At 42.3% G+C, this 19,575-nt stretch overlaps 1 protein-coding gene across 5 annotated transcripts in view; it reads right to left on the bottom strand.

Annotated features, from left to right (window-relative positions):
- Positions 1 to 205: 205 nt before the first annotated feature.
- The window catches only part of LOC118415221 (prickle planar cell polarity protein 3-A-like), a 48,503-nt gene continuing 29,133 nt past the window's right edge, over positions 206 to 19,575 (bottom strand). For 3 of the 5 annotated variants that reach the window (XM_035819619.1, XM_035819622.1, XM_035819620.1), the window contains 4 exons: positions 11,613 to 11,793; positions 4,886 to 5,341; positions 4,244 to 4,430; positions 206 to 2,703 (listed from right to left, as the gene is read on the bottom strand). In XM_035819619.1, the coding sequence (XP_035675512.1) occupies positions 1,439 to 2,703; positions 4,244 to 4,430; positions 4,886 to 5,341; positions 11,613 to 11,793 (2,089 nt within the window). In that variant the 3' untranslated portion in view covers positions 206 to 1,438. Of the gene's footprint in view, positions 2,704 to 4,243; positions 4,431 to 4,885; positions 5,342 to 11,612; positions 11,794 to 12,334; positions 12,373 to 15,686; positions 15,789 to 19,575 lie in introns of those variants that run through there. The other 2 variants (XM_035819621.1, XM_035819623.1) reach the window with 2 other exon arrangements.

Below are 19,575 nucleotides of genomic sequence, written 5' to 3'. Positions count from 1 at the left end.
TTTCGTTTTCAGTGCCAAACTTTAATTTTGCGCAAAATGGTTACAACTTACATATCAGATCAGTGGATTATGTTACATTTATCCTTCATTAGATAAGGACGAGCAGGTTTTTTACTTCAATAGAAAGCAGGCTGAATAAAAATTCTAACTGTAAGTCTAAGTACTGTTTCACTCACACTCACACAAAAGAGGACAAGACACCAGGTTACCATGTAAATCACAGTCTGTAATGAAGGTGCTGATGTGGTACAAAAGCTGTAATCTGTCACTTCTGAGGTAGTTCCCAGGAAAATCCTTACTACTGAACAGTTATCTTTAACATAGAACACATCCAAATTTCCTTTTGTGTTTGTGTATTTGTGTGTATTGGGAAGACTGTACAAGGAAAACAATTGACTAGTCCAAAGAAAATTCACCATTGAATAAAAAGCTTGGTATGTACAACAATTTACATAATATCCTATCTGGACCCAGAAACATGATTGGCACTAAAATCTGTTGAGCTTACATCAAACATAAGTACAAAAGTGACAACAATGTGCAGTATTTCCTCTGTCAAAAAAAATAGATTAAGAGTTTTGACAAGTGTCCTTGCTGGAGTTCCTTTCAACCTTAACACTTCAGAGGCTGCAGTTCCACCGGCCTATGGTAGATGTCACCGCTGCACTACTAGCATACAACTGTGCAGTGCAGTTCAGAAATACAACAAAGCAGTAGACTGTAGGTTGGACTTTATAGTTGAAACTGGGCTACCGGTATATTTAAGTCCCGTTGCTTATAGTGAACTGGTGCATCAGCAAACACACTATGTACAATTCACAATAAATTTATAAAAATACAGTAGAATTTGGACTAATATTTACAAAGCCCTTCATCATACATTATGAATACAACAATTTGGGGGATTGCCGAGTCACAAAGAAAATTTGTAATAAATTATCAAAATGTTTTAAAAGTTTGCGTTTTAATCTGACAAGTATCTGCTACTTAACCTAAAATACAAATACTATATGATCAGCTAAAACTAAACCATGTTGATAAAATAAAATCATACAACTCTGTACCTGAAGTTCTACAGTCTAACAGTGAACATAACAAAGTTAAACCAACCAAGTTTAAAAAGAAAAACATAACTAAGAGCACCTTAAAGTACATGTCTGTTACAAACCACTTAAGCAGACAGGCAGCCAACTATAAAACCAGTACATATCTGGGTAAGCCAAAAACTTCTATCGTTATATGACCAAAGGAAGATGTTGAAGAGCTTCCCCTATAGTGACTCTTCAATAAGCAAATCTTCATTCTTGTCCCTTAGTATGAAGAGGCACTTTATCACAAGGATGTGAGGCTTCAGATATGATCAACTTACGATATGACTCGATTCTACACAAAGCACTTTCTATGTCCTTTCCCTCATACCTTCTCCCTAACCCATCATCTAGGATATGGTGCAATGCTTGCTCTTCTTTCCCCTCGGCCTCTCAGCCCCAGGTGGCATGGAGCCATGTCTGCCACCTCCCGTAAAGTCAGTGTCCACATATCGAACACGAACTCTCCTCTGTGGAATCAGCCAATCATCATCCTCGCTGTCGGATGAAGAGGAGGAGGTATAATATTCATCACGCAGCTTCATCTTACGGAACTTCTCTGACAGCTGGGTGTCAGAGGCATTTCTCAGTATGCCCCTCGGCGGTGGCAGCTCGCTTGTGCTGGAATACTCGATTTCAGGCTCCTGTGGGATGTACACGTTTCTTCTGTCGTGAGGCAGGTACTCCTGCGTGGTATATGGGACAGTTCTCTCCTCGTACCTGGGACCGTTCTCTGGTACAGGCAGCTGCAGATCCTGCGGCGCCGTCCATCCGCTGGCCTGCGACTGCCTGTCACTCTCACACTCGTGTCCTCCACTGTCGTATCCCTGTGAGGTATCGTACTGTGCATCAGGGTCCTTAACATCAGCTTGTACAGCTGAGGGGAACGCCCCCTGGGTGACACCCCCTTGAATGTTCCAGTATCTTGCTTCCTGGGGGGTGCTTTGCCACTGAGGCAGCATGTTTTGTGGTGCACTCTCAAAGCCGTTGGGAGGTGATATTCTCTCCAGGTTCTCTTTGGTGAACCCATCCCGAGGCACCCAGGGAGACTGCTTCCCACTCGTACCACTCGCCACTGATTGGTTCTCAGTGTCGCTACGAGGATCCGAGTAATCCGTCGCTCTTCTCGCATCACTGCTCATTCTTGTCATCGACCTGCTCCTGTGCTTCACACGTCTTGGTTGAACGTTCACGTCCGGACTCCCGTCTGAACTCAGGTCGTACTTCTGAAGGTTCCGTGCCGACTCCATCCTCAGTTTGCTCTGGCCCCAGCCAGGTTTCCTGGCGTAGAACTCCCGCTTCAGGTTTTCCATGGACCGCGATCTGCGGTCACGTTTGCGGCTCCTGGTGGAGTTGTTATCCGACTCCTGTGACCCATCTCCTCTTGTCAGGGTGTCGAAGCCGGTGTCGTAGGGACTACCGGAGCTCTGTGCAGGTGGAGACTGCTTGGACTCCTGGTTCTCTCCCAGGGCGCAGGATTTAGAACAGTATATCTCACCCTGCTTGGGGAGGAACGGTCGCCCAAGCAGAGACAAGTTGCAGCCTGCACAGCAGAAGCACTTTTCCGTAGCGTGCCAGTGCTGCCCGTCATGCGTCATCTGGCCCTCGTCGATGCCTGGAGGGAACAGAGAGTAAAGATAGCATTGAGTGGTGGTGTGCATTACAAACTACCTTTTCAATAAAGCTGGGCAGATATATATCTGTAGAAGCAAGCACTGAGGCAAGCGTGAGAACATTTGAATACTTGTTTTACGAATTCTCCAAAGTTCTGAGTAAAGTTTGATTAGCAGTTACATGTATAACAGAAAAAGCACAGGAAGCAAGGTTACATTAAGGACTTACAGAAACATTGAAGACAAAACAGAATGTTTCAATGGTTTTGATTTCCACCACACTAGCTGTGAACCCATTTCCCCAGTGAATTGAATGTACAGTCAAACCTGCCCAAGACGACCACCCGTGGGACCGGAAAAAAGCGGTCGATTTGGACAGGTGGTCGCTGAGAAGAGTATCGTCTCAAAACATGATGCAAAGTATAAATGGTTGTCGTTGTGTATTTGGGCCGGTCGCGGTCGCGTTGGCCAGGTGGTCGTTGAGAAAAGGTCGCTTAATGCTTATGTCAATGGGGAAAAAAATCGGGACCGAGAAAAAGCGGTCGAAATGGCCAGGTGGTCGCTGAGAAGAGGTGGTCGCTCAGGCAGGTTTGACTGTATCCTCCCAGTATCAAGGGATCATTTGCCTTTATTACATATCATTCCACTTGGGTGATGAATTAGAGTGACAGCTATCTTAAGGATTCCCCTGCTTCTTTAGGCTTGTTGTCCCAGAAAGGTATCCTAGGAGTTAAGCCAGCCTGGCTTTAGCTTCTATCCATAATAACCAGCTTCAGGGTACACACCTGTTTTGTGGCCCAACCAATATTAAGTTTAAAACTTATCATCAACAAATTTGTTACCTTGCACCTACTTTGGTGACACTGAATCAAACATACTAAGTGTTATCTGTTTTAGGTCTCTGTTTTCAATAGTAGAAAAAAATATATTGGATAATGGGACATGTTCAAAGGAAGCATTCCTTTGAGACACATATTATTTGCTTCAGTAAATACAGAAACTTTCTCAGAAATGTAGATGCCACTCTAGCTTATAAGATGCTTCCAAAATTCCTTCGGTTACATTCAGTTACATGTTACTTTTGATGCGTCATTTTACCTGTTCCAGGTTTTGACACAGATTTGCCAGCCTGTCCAGTAACCTACTCCCCTATATCTGTAGTTATGAAAGGCCTTGTAATCCCCTACTATCAATTAGACACAATTATAGGGTAACACGGGCTTAGCCTATTGTGTTGTCTTTCTATGCTGGGGACTTATTACAGCTCTATAGCAAGAGCCCTACCACATATATGCCGAAAGTTTTGATGGAAAAATAAAGAACGCCAAACTACCCTCGGCAGCAGCTTGAGGCTAGCAAAACCTACGATGGTTACAAAGAAAGCATGTAGTGCAGAAGGTTAAGCCATATTGACTGTAGTGGATGTGAGAAAAAGAAGTCTACTTATCTATGGTTTAAGTTGCAGGAGGTGAAGCCATATTGACTGTAGTGGCTGTGTGAAGAAGAGCGCTTCTTATCTATGGTTTAAGTTTCAACACTCACCTATGGGTTCTCCACACGAGTCACAGTACTCGGCGAACATGCTGTTGAAGCACTGGCAGCAGTAAGGCCGCTGCTCCTTCATGATGTAGCGCTGTCCCCCCAACACCAGGTCGCACTCGAAACAGCAGAAGTGTTTCATGTGCCAGGAACGCCCTTCTGCCTCAGTACACTCATCCGCAAAGATGATCTGATGGAGCCAACAGAAAATTCAGAGATCAGATCAGTCGCTAGTAATCACACAGTATTAACACCTTTTAGGGTAGTCAAGCCAGGTGTGCCCTGATCTCACCTGTGTAACTATTTTTAGTAGAACAGCTCTCTAGTCTTATATACCTGCCCAATGGTACAGTCCAAAATCTAACATTCTGATTGGCTGATAGGACATAACAAGGGTCAGTGAACTGCAAGGGTCACAGACTGTTGGAAATTCTGTTATCCAAGACAAATCCCTTGTTGGCATGATACCATATCATTAAGGTGGCCTTCTAAAACTTTTATCTAATCTACTATCTAGTGACCAAAGGGATGCTAGCACTCCCATCTAGTGAACCCTTGAAAGACAGAGGCCTCAGTATAAATGAATGAATCTAACATTTAACTGCCTTTGTTTTGAGTTTTAACAGATATGTAACAACTGTGTACCTCATCACACGCCCCACATCGTGGCTTGAGTGTCTCTGCATGGTGGCGCCCACAGTACACCATCCCGTCCTTGTAGAAATAGATCAGATCCACCAACAGTTCTCTACACACGCAGCACACAAAGCACTGTGGGTGCCACGACACGCCCTGACCAGCCCTGGAGGCGAACACGGCCGTCTCCTCCCCCGGTACAGTCTCCCCACAGTCCTCGCACATCAGCCCGTCCGAGTCCTGCGGCAGCTGCTTCACCTGGCCGCGCCCCAGGGCCTCCCGCTTCCGCTGCGAGCTGAACGTGCGTAGCTCCCGCTTCTCCTCCTCGCTGAGGTTACTGCAGTAGCGAGCCTCGGTGTCGTGGGGAGGCAGCTGGTGAAGGAGCTGCTTGATGCGGTACTTCTCGCCCACGCTGTTAACGTATGGGATCTTGTCTTCTGGCAGACAGTTGAAGTACAGGTGAACCTGAAGAATGGATTAATAAAGAAACATGAGTAACAACATACCAACAACAACCAATTCTCTGTCATATCTACAATATTGAGATGAAGATACCAGAGAAACTAGACTTTTTTTAACTACTTCACTGACAAATGCTGTCAGAGTGGCAATCTTCTGACAGCATCAAAATGGCTCCAATGTTTAAACAAGATTGACTACTAGTAGTCTACTTGGTATATGTTTGTACAGTTAATCATCAACCAGTTCAATCACAGTGACAAAAATGGTCAAAACAGCAACAATTTACCTTCGGTTGATACCTGTGTGGTACTAGAAACTTCATCAGAGCAACCTCCATAATAAGCTTATACTTTATAGTGTACAGTAGCTTATACATGTACAGTCACACTCCTGTAAAACAGAAGCTAATCTCGATATAATAGGCTTTGTTCCACTGCAATACCCATTAAATATCATATGCAAGATAGATGAGTTATTTTCAAATGTCTTTGTTCCTTTATACAATTAATGGTCAGAGCTGGAGTTTGTCATGCAACCTTATTGTCATGTCGTTAGAGGAACGCAGAGGAAATCATTAACCTTCTTGCTGAATACCATACTGAGCCATCTGCTTTACTCCTGAATTTAGTGACAAATAGTGGGACATTCTTTCGTAAGATGTTGTCATCTTTGGTCGTCTGCACTGCATTAGATATTATTGTGAAGCTTATCATTCGAGAGAGTTATATAATTTACCATTGTACAAGTAGGAAATGACATTTATGACATAACTGAGGATATTACCCTATAAAATATGCTCCCACAAAGAGGGTACTGCAAAAATATCATGCATCAATATGACCACACCCTAATTTACATTTTGATAGACCTCTAAAAATGCAAATACATATTCAGATCTGTGATATCAAAATTGTACCCAAAACAACATGATATTCGGTAGGGTTACATTTACAGTCATTAGCGACCAGGGCGTCTTTACATGGTGCTTTATATGGATCTAAACGTGCTTTGAGTCTCCTCCCTCTCATTTATGTCACCAGTTAATGCAAGAGGATGATGAGAAGTCCAGACAAAATACCACCGAGGAATTTACTTCCAATTTTAGGTCCTCCCAGGACACATTTAGCCAATCAAAACATTCATAGGCCCCCATTCAGAGCCTGGCATTCAAGCTGAGGGGGGCAGTGTGGCAGCAGTGGAGATGGTAATGGCTTTCAGATTTAAAGCAGAAAATTTACAACCGGATCACAGATTTCAATACGTGACCATCACAACTTTTCGGGCCCCTCCAATATCACCCACTGTTACTAGTGTTAGTTACAAGTTTGTGACGTGGCCACTAGTAAATCAGCTGGCACACACTGACTGCTGCATGTCCAGGGGTGGAACCATAAATCATACAAACATGGACCCTCTGACCTTGGAACTCTGAAGCTCTACACCTCACGCAAAAATGCTTTGGTGAAGTCGGCGAGCCAAAAAAGGAAACTTCGTTTTACAAAGCTAAGTTTGTTTAACTCTGTAGGTAATGTAGTCCAAATCCTTGGGTAGCAAGATGGGAGCCTTCTAGGACCATAAAAAGAGTCTGACGAATGCAATGTTTGTGTCGATCTATGCAACACGACAATATCATGTAAATCAGCAAAAATCTGCCATAACAAATTTTGCAACATGAATAAAATTGATGTCATACTCCCCGGACTCATAGAACAATTTTCTAAAATTACCTTCTGTAGGGATCATTAATGCTACACAGTTTGTATTATTGGTTCCAGCCAGGTTAACACCCTGTTTTCACTTCATAGCTTTCTCTCATTTTGTCACATCTTTAAGTTTAACTATGATAAGGATTACGATTTCTTCATTCATCATGGCAAGTGAGATGAAGAAGTTGACATGTTAGGATGTGAAGATATCTAAAACCGTGTCGACCTTACAATTAGTGCAATTTGCTTGAGCCACTGTCAAAACCAGTCATTACTATGGTAACCAGACTGTTTGGTAACACTGTCTCTGCAAGGTCAATTGAATCTAACGGCCACAAATGACTGGCTGATGACAAGTTAGCTTAGTATGGAACTCTGTTCTATGTACAACGCTTGTTAAATATTGGACAATACCTCGTGGAGTTGGATACACCAAGGAGGTTGAAAAAAGGGATTTCTTCAACCTCCTTGCATACACCAAGGACATTTCTATATAACGTCCTTGCATTCACACTACTCATGGGTCATGACTTTTGTTCACCCTAGTCCTACTTTAGAAATCCCTGCAGCTCATTGTTGGGGAGAAAGCACACTATATGACAACATACATGTCTATAGTCTTTTCTGATGATCTTCAAAAGCAAAAAAAAAAACGTAGCTGGATGAACACTGTGTGCAAATTTGCCAAATGTTTATGTTCCATTTGTGTGTATCTATTGCTAGTGCTTACTGCAGGCTAGATTTTTGCAGATGTCCAAATGTCAAGTTATTTCATAATACTCATATTCAGGAGGCAAAAATGAGATATGGCAAAACTATTTGTAGTAAGATATTAAAATGTTGTATACAAATAAATGCCTATTTTGTGGTATCTTCTATAAAACATCGTGGAACAACTTTCCAGAAGATTTTAACAGATGATATCCTTCAAGCCCCTTCTTGAATCTGAGGAGAAGCCCCAGACACCTTTCAACAAGCATTTTAAACCTGCTTGAAATACAAGCAGCACATTTACCATGGTATGTGCTGGTGAACCCGCTGGTAATCCCCTGTCAAGGGCAGAATCTTGGCAGCAAACACATTGTCCTGATAAGTCCTGCCTCCCCAGTAGATTTGGCTCCTCCAACAAAAACAACCCAGGAGCTTAAAACACCAGTCTGAATGGGACTTGGCAGGACCAGTAGAAAGTGGCTTTGGGTTGTGACTTTCGCATGCATGCACTGACTTGGGAAAGGGCTGTGCAAGATCATGCCAATAACAAAACTAAAACGTTAAGACTGAATAAACTTTTCTGTCTTCCATACCTACACTACAGTAAGCATTCAACCTGTCCTTGGGAAAATCTATGATGATACATTTTATTGCAAAATTGCAGCCAGACAAAAGTTGCAAATAGACAAAGACAGATGTTCTAAGGCCGACTTTATACAGACAACACTTTCATAGTCGTGCGACTGTTGTTGTCGACAACGTTGCCGGCGACAATATTTTTAGGCTGTCTGAAGAGGATCAAAATAGTCGTGCGAGGGTTTTTATGGAATCATCGTGCGACCACCTCGGACCCAGTCGCGCGATCCTTCAGCGGGGGGTTCGCGACTATTCCTCACATGTCTAAAGAAAAATCGTCGCCGGCGACGGTACTGGATCATATGCTAATAAGCCTGCAGCATGTTTTTTTCTATTTGAAAGGGCATTTTTCTCCGTAAATGTACATGCAGTCAGTAATGGAAACGTATTTTTGTCATCAGAAACTGCCTGTTCCAGCACAATGCCCCGCCACCAGTGGCTACATCCTTCATGATACTAGTAGTAATCTGTAATACCACCGGCGGCCACGAACGCCGGGTTTAATTCCAGATTTTACCGTGTCTGTGTCATTCTTTGTTGGGGACAATATTTGTTTGCAAGCAAAAGAATAGTAATCTGCTGCATGACGAAAATGAAGAATTCTTCCGCCTGTGGGTCACGCACGCACGCACCGCAGTGGAATCCTGCGCCGCGGGTGTCCCGCAATACTCTGAACGCATGTCTAAAGACAACCGTTGCCCACAACGAATAGTTAATAACAGTCGCACGACCATATTAGTGTTGTCTGTTTGAAGTGGGCCTAAATTGGCTGTGGTGACCCAGGTGTGTCCCTGCTCACCTCAGAGATGCTATCCTGGCCTGTGTTTTTGTGTCTGCCCATGTTCTAGTAATTGGGCAGGTCACTTGTTCTTATTATCTTGAGTCTCCCCACAACCCTTCATTAAATCCTGACTGTCCTGATGCCTGTAGTAATGAGTGGCTGGGTCATGCCTGTCAACACTACTGGTCACTACATGACATGGACAGGAAACCAAACTGTACTGCTAAGTACCTGGGGGAGGGGGGCACTGACATGTAGACATTCCTGCTCCTCCTACCATCTAAGGCACGATCTAGACACGGTTTTTCCCGATATCGGCGAGCCAACAACCTCTCGCCGACAGCTTTTTTTCAGCGTCTAGATGGAACTGCAATATCGCCATTAAGATATCGGGAAAATTTCTCCTGAAAGGTCCGGACCATTCGTACGATACCTTACTGCTCCTCCTACCATCTAAGTTACTACTGTTCAAGCCTGCAGTGCTAACTTTTTCTGGATCTTATAATATTATAGACACTTCTTTAAGGGCCAAATAGAGCAGCCTCATTATCTTGTCTTAACGATCCTGCGGGAGGGATTAAATACTCTTTTGAAAGCTAGGTGGAAAGCCCATAGGGGATTGGATTTGAGTGGACAGATCTAGAAGAAGACATCAAAAACATCTCAGATATCAGAAAAGGGTTTCCTATACAAAGCACAAGTGTACCAGGAGACATTTTTCACATTTCTACCAGATCAGCACACACAAAGGGTACAATGTCTAAAGACCGGAGAATACCAACGTCTGTGACACATTAATCCAGCTTTACCTATTTCACCAAGATAGAATTTTGGTCACCGAAAATAAGTCAAAATTGTCTACGATAACAGTAAGCCAGATTAAACATAGCTCTTGGCTTCTGCAATTTGTAGAGTTAAAGGATTACATCAGTCTAAGCAATTGGCCTTTAGCTGGATTAGACATTTCTTTCCCTAATACCACCATCCATTTTGAACTGCCATAGCTAACCCTAAAAACCTGCTAATCAACTCATGCTATGCTACCTCATATTTTTATGTCCATGTTGCCCAAGTATTCTAGAATCGGTAATATGGAACACTTATGAGCATGGTTCATTTAATTTTCTGAGAAACAGAGTGCTTGTAAAGCAAAGAACTGCAGCCCAAGTAAGAGCCATTATAGCGATATATAGAGGGAAAAGCACAAAAGTAGTCTTGCATATTCAGCGACATGGGACATGACACCAGAAGACCTCACTGTCCAAATGGAGAAATAATGAAGCCTGGGGGGATTTCTAACCAGTTCAACCTATCCTATTGTTTGTGCCTATTTTGTCATCCTATTTTGGACACAAGAAACTTTGCCTTCCAGGCCTTCATTTACATGGGCTTCAGGGGGTGGAGTTTTCTAACAGCCCGCCCCTTGCCTGGACTGTACCATTACAAGGGGTGACCACATTAATGCAATAAATGAGTAACATTTCTTTGATAATTTTGTGTCTACATGTACCAGTTTTAATAAAAATTGATATCAAATGAAAATAATGAGACTGGTATAATTTTTACACCAATGTCACAGTTTGAAAAATCTTTTCTTAGCTGGGCATATTTGCTAAACTTGGCAAATGTTGACAACTGCCTTGCAGCTTTAGATCTAAACAAGCTTATGCAAAATAGAGTTACCAAATTAGTTCAACGACATCCTGTATTTACTTAGCTAACATTGCCTACCTTTGTCACCTACATTCTTATGTAGAATAAATACTTTAGTATAGAAGCATGCCACTACTCTAAATTGGTTTATACTGTTTTTGTGAGAATTCTTATCTCATTCTGATACAGAGTTATCTAACAATCTAACCCTGCATTCAGGTGTGCACCCTTCATTTCTTTGTTACCTAGGCGTTCAAGTGATCTAACCACCCAGGGGTTCACACTGACTAAACTTCCAGATGTCAAGAACCCATAGTGGCAACTCTTTATCAATGTTGGCACAACTTCTAATATTTGCTGATTCCTTATCACCGACCACCAACCGAGCAGGTGAAGAGTTAGAAAAGCAAAGTCAAGTGCTCCAGGAAAGTTTATCTTTAAAAGGAGTTCAAACACACAAGGGCAACCTCATCAAGAGCGTAGTTTAAAAGTGATAGCAAACATAGAATTTCAATACTATTTCATACTCCAGTCTGTCACAAAACAGCATACCATTTTACTGACTCATAGCTGTACTGTAAATGCAGAAAACTTCGCGGTGGTTTTACGTTTGCGGTTTTCGCGAGGCAAGTTTACCGCAAACTTAAAACCACCGTGAACACTCCACTTTCCCGCTAACGAGAAATTAAATCCCCTCGAACTTAAATGCATTTACAATAATTGGCACAATACCTAGTTTTATATTTTGATTTGAAACAGAAAACACTACAGGTAAAAGTATTCTCACCTGTTCTGGCTTGAGCCCAGGTGGTACCCAGGTGTATTCCTCCAGCGCACAGCCGGAATCATCGTCCGACGTGGAGTTCCGCTGGAAGCCCTGCACCATCTTACTCACGTTGCGTTCCGTCTCCGTACCGGACGCCATGTTGTGGTCTTCTTGGGAACACTTACAGTGCCGGCAGATTTTCCTGCACAAAGATAGGAAAAAACGTAGCATTTTTAAACACTGGTCTGTTTGTTTGCAATACTGGCCCTATTTCAGCCACAGCTATTTATTTTGCTGCCACACAAGACACACATGTATTTATAACACCTCTGACCTACCTGTAACAAATAATGGGCATGATCCTCGGCAAACAGGACTTTTAACATTCCTCTCCGATAACATAATTCACAACCTCACAATGTCATTTGTTTCTATGTTTTTCTGTTTCCACATCCCAAACAAATAAAAGAAATACCAAGAGCAAACCTTACCTACCACACCGCTAGACATATGCTTTTGAATTTGACACTACAAAGGAAGGTTGTGTAACAATGCAACATCAAGCAAAATGAATTTGAACAAAATCACTCAAAAAATGATACACTCCCTGGACATGCATACTTCCCCAATGTTTCACAAGATGCAGAACAATGTACTCTTACATTTACCCCAGTCTCTCTGATATCATATCTCATATACAGAAATACAAGTGCCACATAGACAAAAAATGCATTCATAAATACCCTGGCCCCTTCTCTTTTACCATATATTGTCCACTTAGAAACACATGCAGGCTGAAGTAGGGAAGTGTGTCGGCAGTTGCAAGCCTTCCAGGCAAAACAATCACCTCTGGCACTAGCCACCGAACCCTTCTCACTGCTGGGCAACAATAACGATAACGATCTTTCCGCGCTGTTTCAAACCCTTTTCACTGCAACCGCTCTAAACAAGGGGCAAAAAGCCCTGCATCTAAAATTTGTCACTGGAGCATGTAGCATTTTGTTCAGGCCAGTAAGTAATCCTGTCACAAGATGTATGAAACTTGGCAGTGGTGACAGAAATCATCATTGAACACCCCTGGCTGGAACTGTGTACACATCATGTGCATGTCTAATCCACAAGGAGAATGTGGCCAAAACAGTCTTCTGAAGACCTCCAGTGAAGGAAAAGGTCTTCTGAGAAAGCCCATCACCAATGAAACACTACATACGTACAAAAGGATTTCTGTGAGAACTTATCTTTGCATGTGGAAAGAAGCAGACAACATTCTTTGCCGCTGTCAGTGTTATCACTAAGCAGTCTGAGGTGATTGACTCTGTATTGACGTGTAGGAACATGACACCTTTGCTTGCAAAGTCCTTGTTGAGGCTTTGACTGAAGAGTCGAACTAATTGCCACATTATTTTGGGCAAAATAAGGCAGCTGATTAGAGGTCAAGACTTGCAACAATACTTGTGAGCCTGTTGGTAAGGGTTCAGTTTTCCCCTGCATAGCAACCATCCCAATGCATACTGTGTCCCTATGCAGGTAAATCTGAGAGATCGCATAGAATGTTGATTGTGCTAAGAATATATCAGCTTGGGATTTGACTGTGTAGGTTCTTGATATGGATGCCATGGGTTTATACTAACATTTAGCAAGCAAAACTGCAAAGTAGAACAGTAAAAAGAATCGTATCATAAGTCATTTCTGGTAACAATACTTTGTTGTTGGTATAAGTAGACAGCCGAACACAACACAGACTGACAGAGACATCCCTAGTTGGAATGCTGCAGGAAAGGAAGGCATGCCTCAAGTAAATTCTGACCACAAAGTGCACTGAGAGGAAATCCCCGTCCAGTCTCCTGTTGCTGAGCTGGTGGATGGCACCAGGGCCTGACGCAGTCACTGGGACTGTTTACCGTAGGAAAGCGTTTCTGTCATATTGACAAGTCGCAGGTGCGCCTGCAACGCAAATGTGTGTCATCCACTTTCAGTCCTGAACGCTGTCAGTCTCTCAGTTAAGATCTGCACAAGTTTGCCAGAGACATCTTCCATCCCCTCAACATCCCTCTGACCACATACCTACTTAATATTTATCACCAATGATCAAGGCTACCTCACATGTTTAAATAAATACGGACTTCTGGTATCATCTTTGTTTACAGATGAAAAACAGACTTGAGTTCTGAGCCGAACATCTCATTGACAAGTGTTTCCTCTAATTTTACAAACAAGCCAACAGGAAAGTCCCTTCTGCAACAGAAGGCCCTAATGCTGTCTGCAGTGATGGGATAGAATATATGTTACACTTAAGTTTAAGGCAACAAAATGTCAGAACCTGAAGAATGATGACCATAATGGATGAGTACCCAACACTCAGGTTCAGCCACAAGACCATGTCCCCTGCAAGCATTCATCACAGGAGAAACCACAGCACTTCAACCTCAGACCATTCTGAGTCAGGCTATTTATTGACGGTGTCTACTTCAGGGCAATCAATGTTCTATCTAATTTCACCCCTGCAGCTCTGCCAGCTTCAACTTCAAACCTTGAAGCTCCCCAGGAGATATGCATGAGACAAGCATGAAATATTCAAACACTCAGCCATTATCAATAGTAGGTTTGCAAGAAAGAGCAGCACTCTACTGATGTCATAATGGTTCAAAATCAAAATATGGAATCGTAGATGTAGATAACTTTCATAAGTGATGGAATTTTAAAGTTTATTAGAGGAAAGCCAGACAGTAGACGGCACGGTATGCGAACCCACAAGTGCAGCATAATTCATCTTTCTGCCCTAGCCTACTCCACTCTGGTAGGCTGGCATCTTTGGTCATGTCACACGGTCAATTTCATCTCAAGGCTCAAGAGCTGCACTTGCGGTCTGTGCTAAGTTTGGAAACCAACTTCAAGTGGAATCATTTACAACCTCCTTCGGCTGCAGGAATGCACCGATGCAGGATGCAAATCAAGGGCGCAAGACTTCAATACAAGTTAAACAGTGAAGTCAAACCTATCCTGGTAATTTCCAGCAAAAAATAATAATACCCATATACCTGCTAGCTAATACCTGCACTAGTCAAAAAGCTCTCCACAACCACACATCGGCAACAAAAACCACTGGAAAAGCTGAAAAGGACAATGAGATGATGTGAAGAGTCTGAATCTGTGAATCAATCAATATTTCTTTTCAGTGATACATGGTCCACACTGGTTATATGAGATGGTACTCGTGTGTGAAGAACTCGAAAAGCCTCAATGCCTAATGAATTTCTATAACTACAAGAGTCCACTTGCACACCCATCAAGCATACATCTTGACATCAATACAATATATATGATGACATGAAAAGAATGGACCAGAAGAACTGTTGCAAAGTCCTGCATTGCACACTCCATAACAAATCAGATTTCACTGAATGATATCGTCTTACTACAAAAATAATTCCTTCAAATATGTACTATGACCAGTCTACATCCCAAACATCCAAGTTTGTAGGTTTCCATGACAACTCAACTGTCTCCTTCGGAAATCCTCAGAATGTCACCTTTGGGATCTGGCCAACCATTCCAAAGTTAACTGGACATGTCTGCACGTAAACCCCACAAACTTGGATGGAAGGCCAACAGCGAAGCAATTTTCCACAACAGACTCCAGGGTAATCTGGCCTATTTCTTACCAATAAAGTCTTGCTAATGGGCTCTATCTAGACATACTTCTACTATCAACAGTTACAGACCATATCCTTCCAGTCAGACAACTGTTCAGCTGAGACAGGCAGACTGGGATAATCAGGTTTGGGTTTGAAAGTCACATCTGTGACCTGTGACCCTGAAGTAACTGAGTCAAATAGTACCTTAGAAATATATCTAATACAATTACACATGTACAGAAAGCCTTCTGGTCTACTTTTCAAGGATTGTCAAAGGGTTAGCCCAAAAAGAATGTCCTATGCCATTTGGATGATGAAGCAACATTCCTTTACCAAGGCAAAAGTTGTACGCAGTAATTACATTGTGTGAGTCAAGCTTAATGATGGCTTTAGAGTCCCCAAGCTGAAACAAATTATGGATGAAGTCAGTTTACATACAACACAAACAAAATGTTCTTACCCTCTAAAAGTTCTCTCACACATTTTCCAATGCAGCTCCAGCCGCAGAATACGTGCTTGACCACTCCAACCTTTCTGTCTAGTACTGTTTGTCCACTGAACTGTCTCATTTATAAACATGGCTGGAGCCCCTCCCACCATGCAATCTTAGCCAACAATAGGCCATTTTCTGAACTCCTCCCACTGTGACCCATATGCAACCTCAATTGAAACCTGTGACATCGTTTTCTGCCATATAGTTGTAAAAGGAAGGAAGCAACGATTACGGATTCAAAAATAATACAGCACTCTTGTGTTAATGTTTTGTCAAGTGGTTAGTAATGGTAGACAATACATTTCCATGTGGGGAGGTGTGAACCTCATCAAGCGATAATGGACTCTGCAGATGAGAATTTTCACACCTTCCTCAAACTGCACATGTGAGAATTCTGGAGTGCTTGGGAAAGAGGCTGGGACAATGTAGCCGTAAAATCTATCATCCTGACTGAATATGAAAAGGAATGTTTTGCTCCCATTGAAATCGTAACAAAAATGGCCATGCTTTCATCTTCAGCGGCCTCTTGTTTTGTGGTCCACGTGCGGGGAAATGTACTGTCCAACATGGGAGGGTGGGAACAGCCCATGCCGGAAATTCAGACAATAACCAGTAACCATTGAAAAGAATTATTCATATCTTTGGCATGTTCAAACCCTGATGGTGTTTTTTGTATCCATCAAAAATGAACTAGAGCATAAAAACCTGTACTAGAGCATAAAAAAGCCTCTTTTTACAGCTATCTTGTACGTAAAAAGATTTTCTTGTCAAGGACTATTAAGATTTTCAATGTCAACCGCTCTATAAATCATACATGGAGACTTAGATGATAAGAGCTCTTGAGTTATCTTGTTTTTCAACATGTTGGGAAGCCTTGTAGATAGACGTTCTGGTATCAGCTGCCATGTACCAGTAAACTAAAAAAGATAGCAGAAAACTTATCAACATGATCAGTTTGCTATCTAGGATATCATTATTACTTTACAAACAGCAAACCAACGTTGCATATGAAAACCTAGACATACATCTACAAGGCAAACATGGAGGCCTATCAATGTAGATAACTGTACACATCCACTCTAGAGTGCAAATGGTTTTTCACATACGTACATTGTATACAGAATAACCATCCCACTCACATTTCTCCTCCTTGAGAGCCCTGTCTGCCCTGACTACACCTGCCTTGATATGGTTCCAGGAACCAGCTGCTAGAAAAACTGAGAAAAATTGCTTGCCATTCATCCTTAATCCCTCCATTATTACATTCACTTGTGCTGGCAGGTCGGGATATTGTCTGCATATCCTCAAGAGAGCTGATGTCAGCTGAGTCCAGGATGTGGCATGACCAGATTTCTGTCTACTATGGTCAAAATTAACACTGTTGACTTGAAATATAAACACTGTAGTTAGTAGAATGTGTGTCCATCTTCCTGGAGTAGATTAGATGGTCCTTTGTGCAAAGAGATACCTAATTTGTTAAGAAAAATGTGCATTGTGATCCTCAGGAGATTCTGCTTAGTGCAGTGACATCAGGTGCTGCTCTGTGGGTGTCTGGGTCCTTAGATCTACCGTGGACAATCCCATTACAGACATTACATGCCCATCACATTGCCCATCCCCTCAACACACACCATTCTCCTCATTAACCAGTCAACTTCTGCTCTGCACACCACAACTGCCTACCTGCTACCTTTATATCTCCTTAGTCTGTACCTATAACCTTATGTCATTATTCTTGCTTATTCTAAGACCCTGTTCACATGAAAAAAATTGCAAGTGAGTTAAACAAGGAATCCGATTGAAATTTTCTATCGGATTAAAAAAAATGTGTTCACATGAGTTTTATACAATCGGATTAAACTCAAACTTGCGACCGCGACCACACAATCGGATTAAACTCTTTACCACGGCACGCGTCGTGTTTCCAACGACCACCGCGGGCACGCGTAGTTTTTCCAAAATGTTGCCAGACTACCTCATAATTTTGAAGGATGTAGCGACATCGATATTGATTATAAATCGAGAAATCGGCCGGCTTTGGTCAGATTTTGACGCGTCGATGGTCCGCAACACACACTGACGAAAGTGGCGGCTTCTAGGTCATACGGGGTCATTGGGATAGTCTATTAGACTGGGGGTGGAAATGATACGCGCGGTGTGATTATACTCTACATTTAACTATATAAAATCTATCTGTTGCAGAAGTTGCATGAATAAGGCAAACTTCTACCAAAAAATTTGATTTCATCACGTATTTATCTGAAATAAAAGTCTGTGCTTCGTTTAAAAAAACTGCTCGCCCATGCTTGCATGCAGTGAAGTGACCCAAGCTCGAAATTTCTATTTAGACACGCTTCCGACTGTTTTTCTCGTAGAATATTTGCTTTTTTAGTGGTTTTGGGACATTGACTCCAACAACAGGAGAGAAACAAAACCATACATGTTATTTTCATGGGCAATATTGCCAAAATTAACCAGTTGGTCTTCTGCCACACTGCCGATTTTTGGAAAGAACCGGTGCACATGTTCCGACGAACCTTGCGGCGTCCGGTTGTTAACCATAGCGGTAAGATGATTTTGCAAGCAAACTTTCCCATAAACTTCTTTACTAATCCGTGTATCATCCTTTTTTTGCCATGTTGTAGGTATGGTTGTATGTCATATGTCCACTGTACCCGTATGTATGACGTCAAAACCACGAAACAAGCCCGAATCCAATCCAAATGTGTTCACATGGCCGATTGTGGTCAATCGGATTGCGCGGCAATCGGATTGCGCGCGCTGAATCCACCTCGCGAGGTGGATTGCAATCCAAGTCAATCCAATCCAAAATGGGCAATCCAATCGGATTAGTTCTGTTCACATGGGTTTGGATTGGTCATTTTAATCGGATTCCTCGTTTAACTCACTTGCTTTTTTCCCATGTGAACGGGGTCTAAATCTTAGATACAATCATAAGTGTAGTTCTAACTTAAGGAAAACATAGGAAAACTGTATGAGATAGTTACAGCCAAGTACTATAGTATTTGTTTGGTGATATCAGGCATGCACCTCACTGCACAAAAAAGAGCAGGTGTTTCTGGAAAAGTCATTGAGACCTGTCCCTGCTGGAGGTTTCCTCCACAGTCTGGCTGATTCTTTTTCTTCTCTGACCCTTGTTAGAACCCTGTAGTGATGGAAGAGTACACCTACACTTGGACAATACTGCCAGCTTCCATTCTCTACAGCAAGAACCTGTTCCTTGTCTTGAAACAAACTTGGTTTATCCCCCTTAGATAGTGGTTTTGACACTAACTAAGTAGCCTAAACTTATACAGTATAATACCTGGAGCTAAACAGTTACATATACAATATCCGCTTTGATGTATTTCCCAAAGTATGCAGATGCAGGTACAACTGATAATGGAAATAACAGTATGGGGCTAACTGTACTTAGCAGTTGGCCTGGCCACCTTTGGCCTTCCACTGTATAAATACATACATCATAGGCAGGCGTAAAATGGAAGGGGCAATTTGTGGGCTGTGTCCACCTGCAAAGGTCACCAGGGCGATGACCTCTGCCCTTTGGTTTTGCTCCTGTGACCTGGTCAGTGTCCCTAACCATGTTGAAGTGGTCAATGCTTTCTCCCATGAGATAGGCTGGGACATGTCTGCCCATGCTAATGTAACCTAGTAATATCCATTCACATATATTATATGGACCGTTTGTATTTCATATTTAACATAAAAACAACTCCAATGTCAAGGAGCTTAGATATTCTATGTGGAATTTGGCTGTCTTGTATCATACAATTCATCATCTAAACTGACAAGACCTCAACACATAATCTATCCCCTTTCACATAGCAATAAGGAT

This window comes from Branchiostoma floridae, chromosome 5 (genome assembly GCF_000003815.2).
Source record: "Branchiostoma floridae strain S238N-H82 chromosome 5, Bfl_VNyyK, whole genome shotgun sequence".
NCBI lineage: Eukaryota > Metazoa > Chordata > Leptocardii > Amphioxiformes > Branchiostomatidae > Branchiostoma > Branchiostoma floridae.
This window is presented reverse-complemented; position numbering and strand designations above follow the sequence as displayed.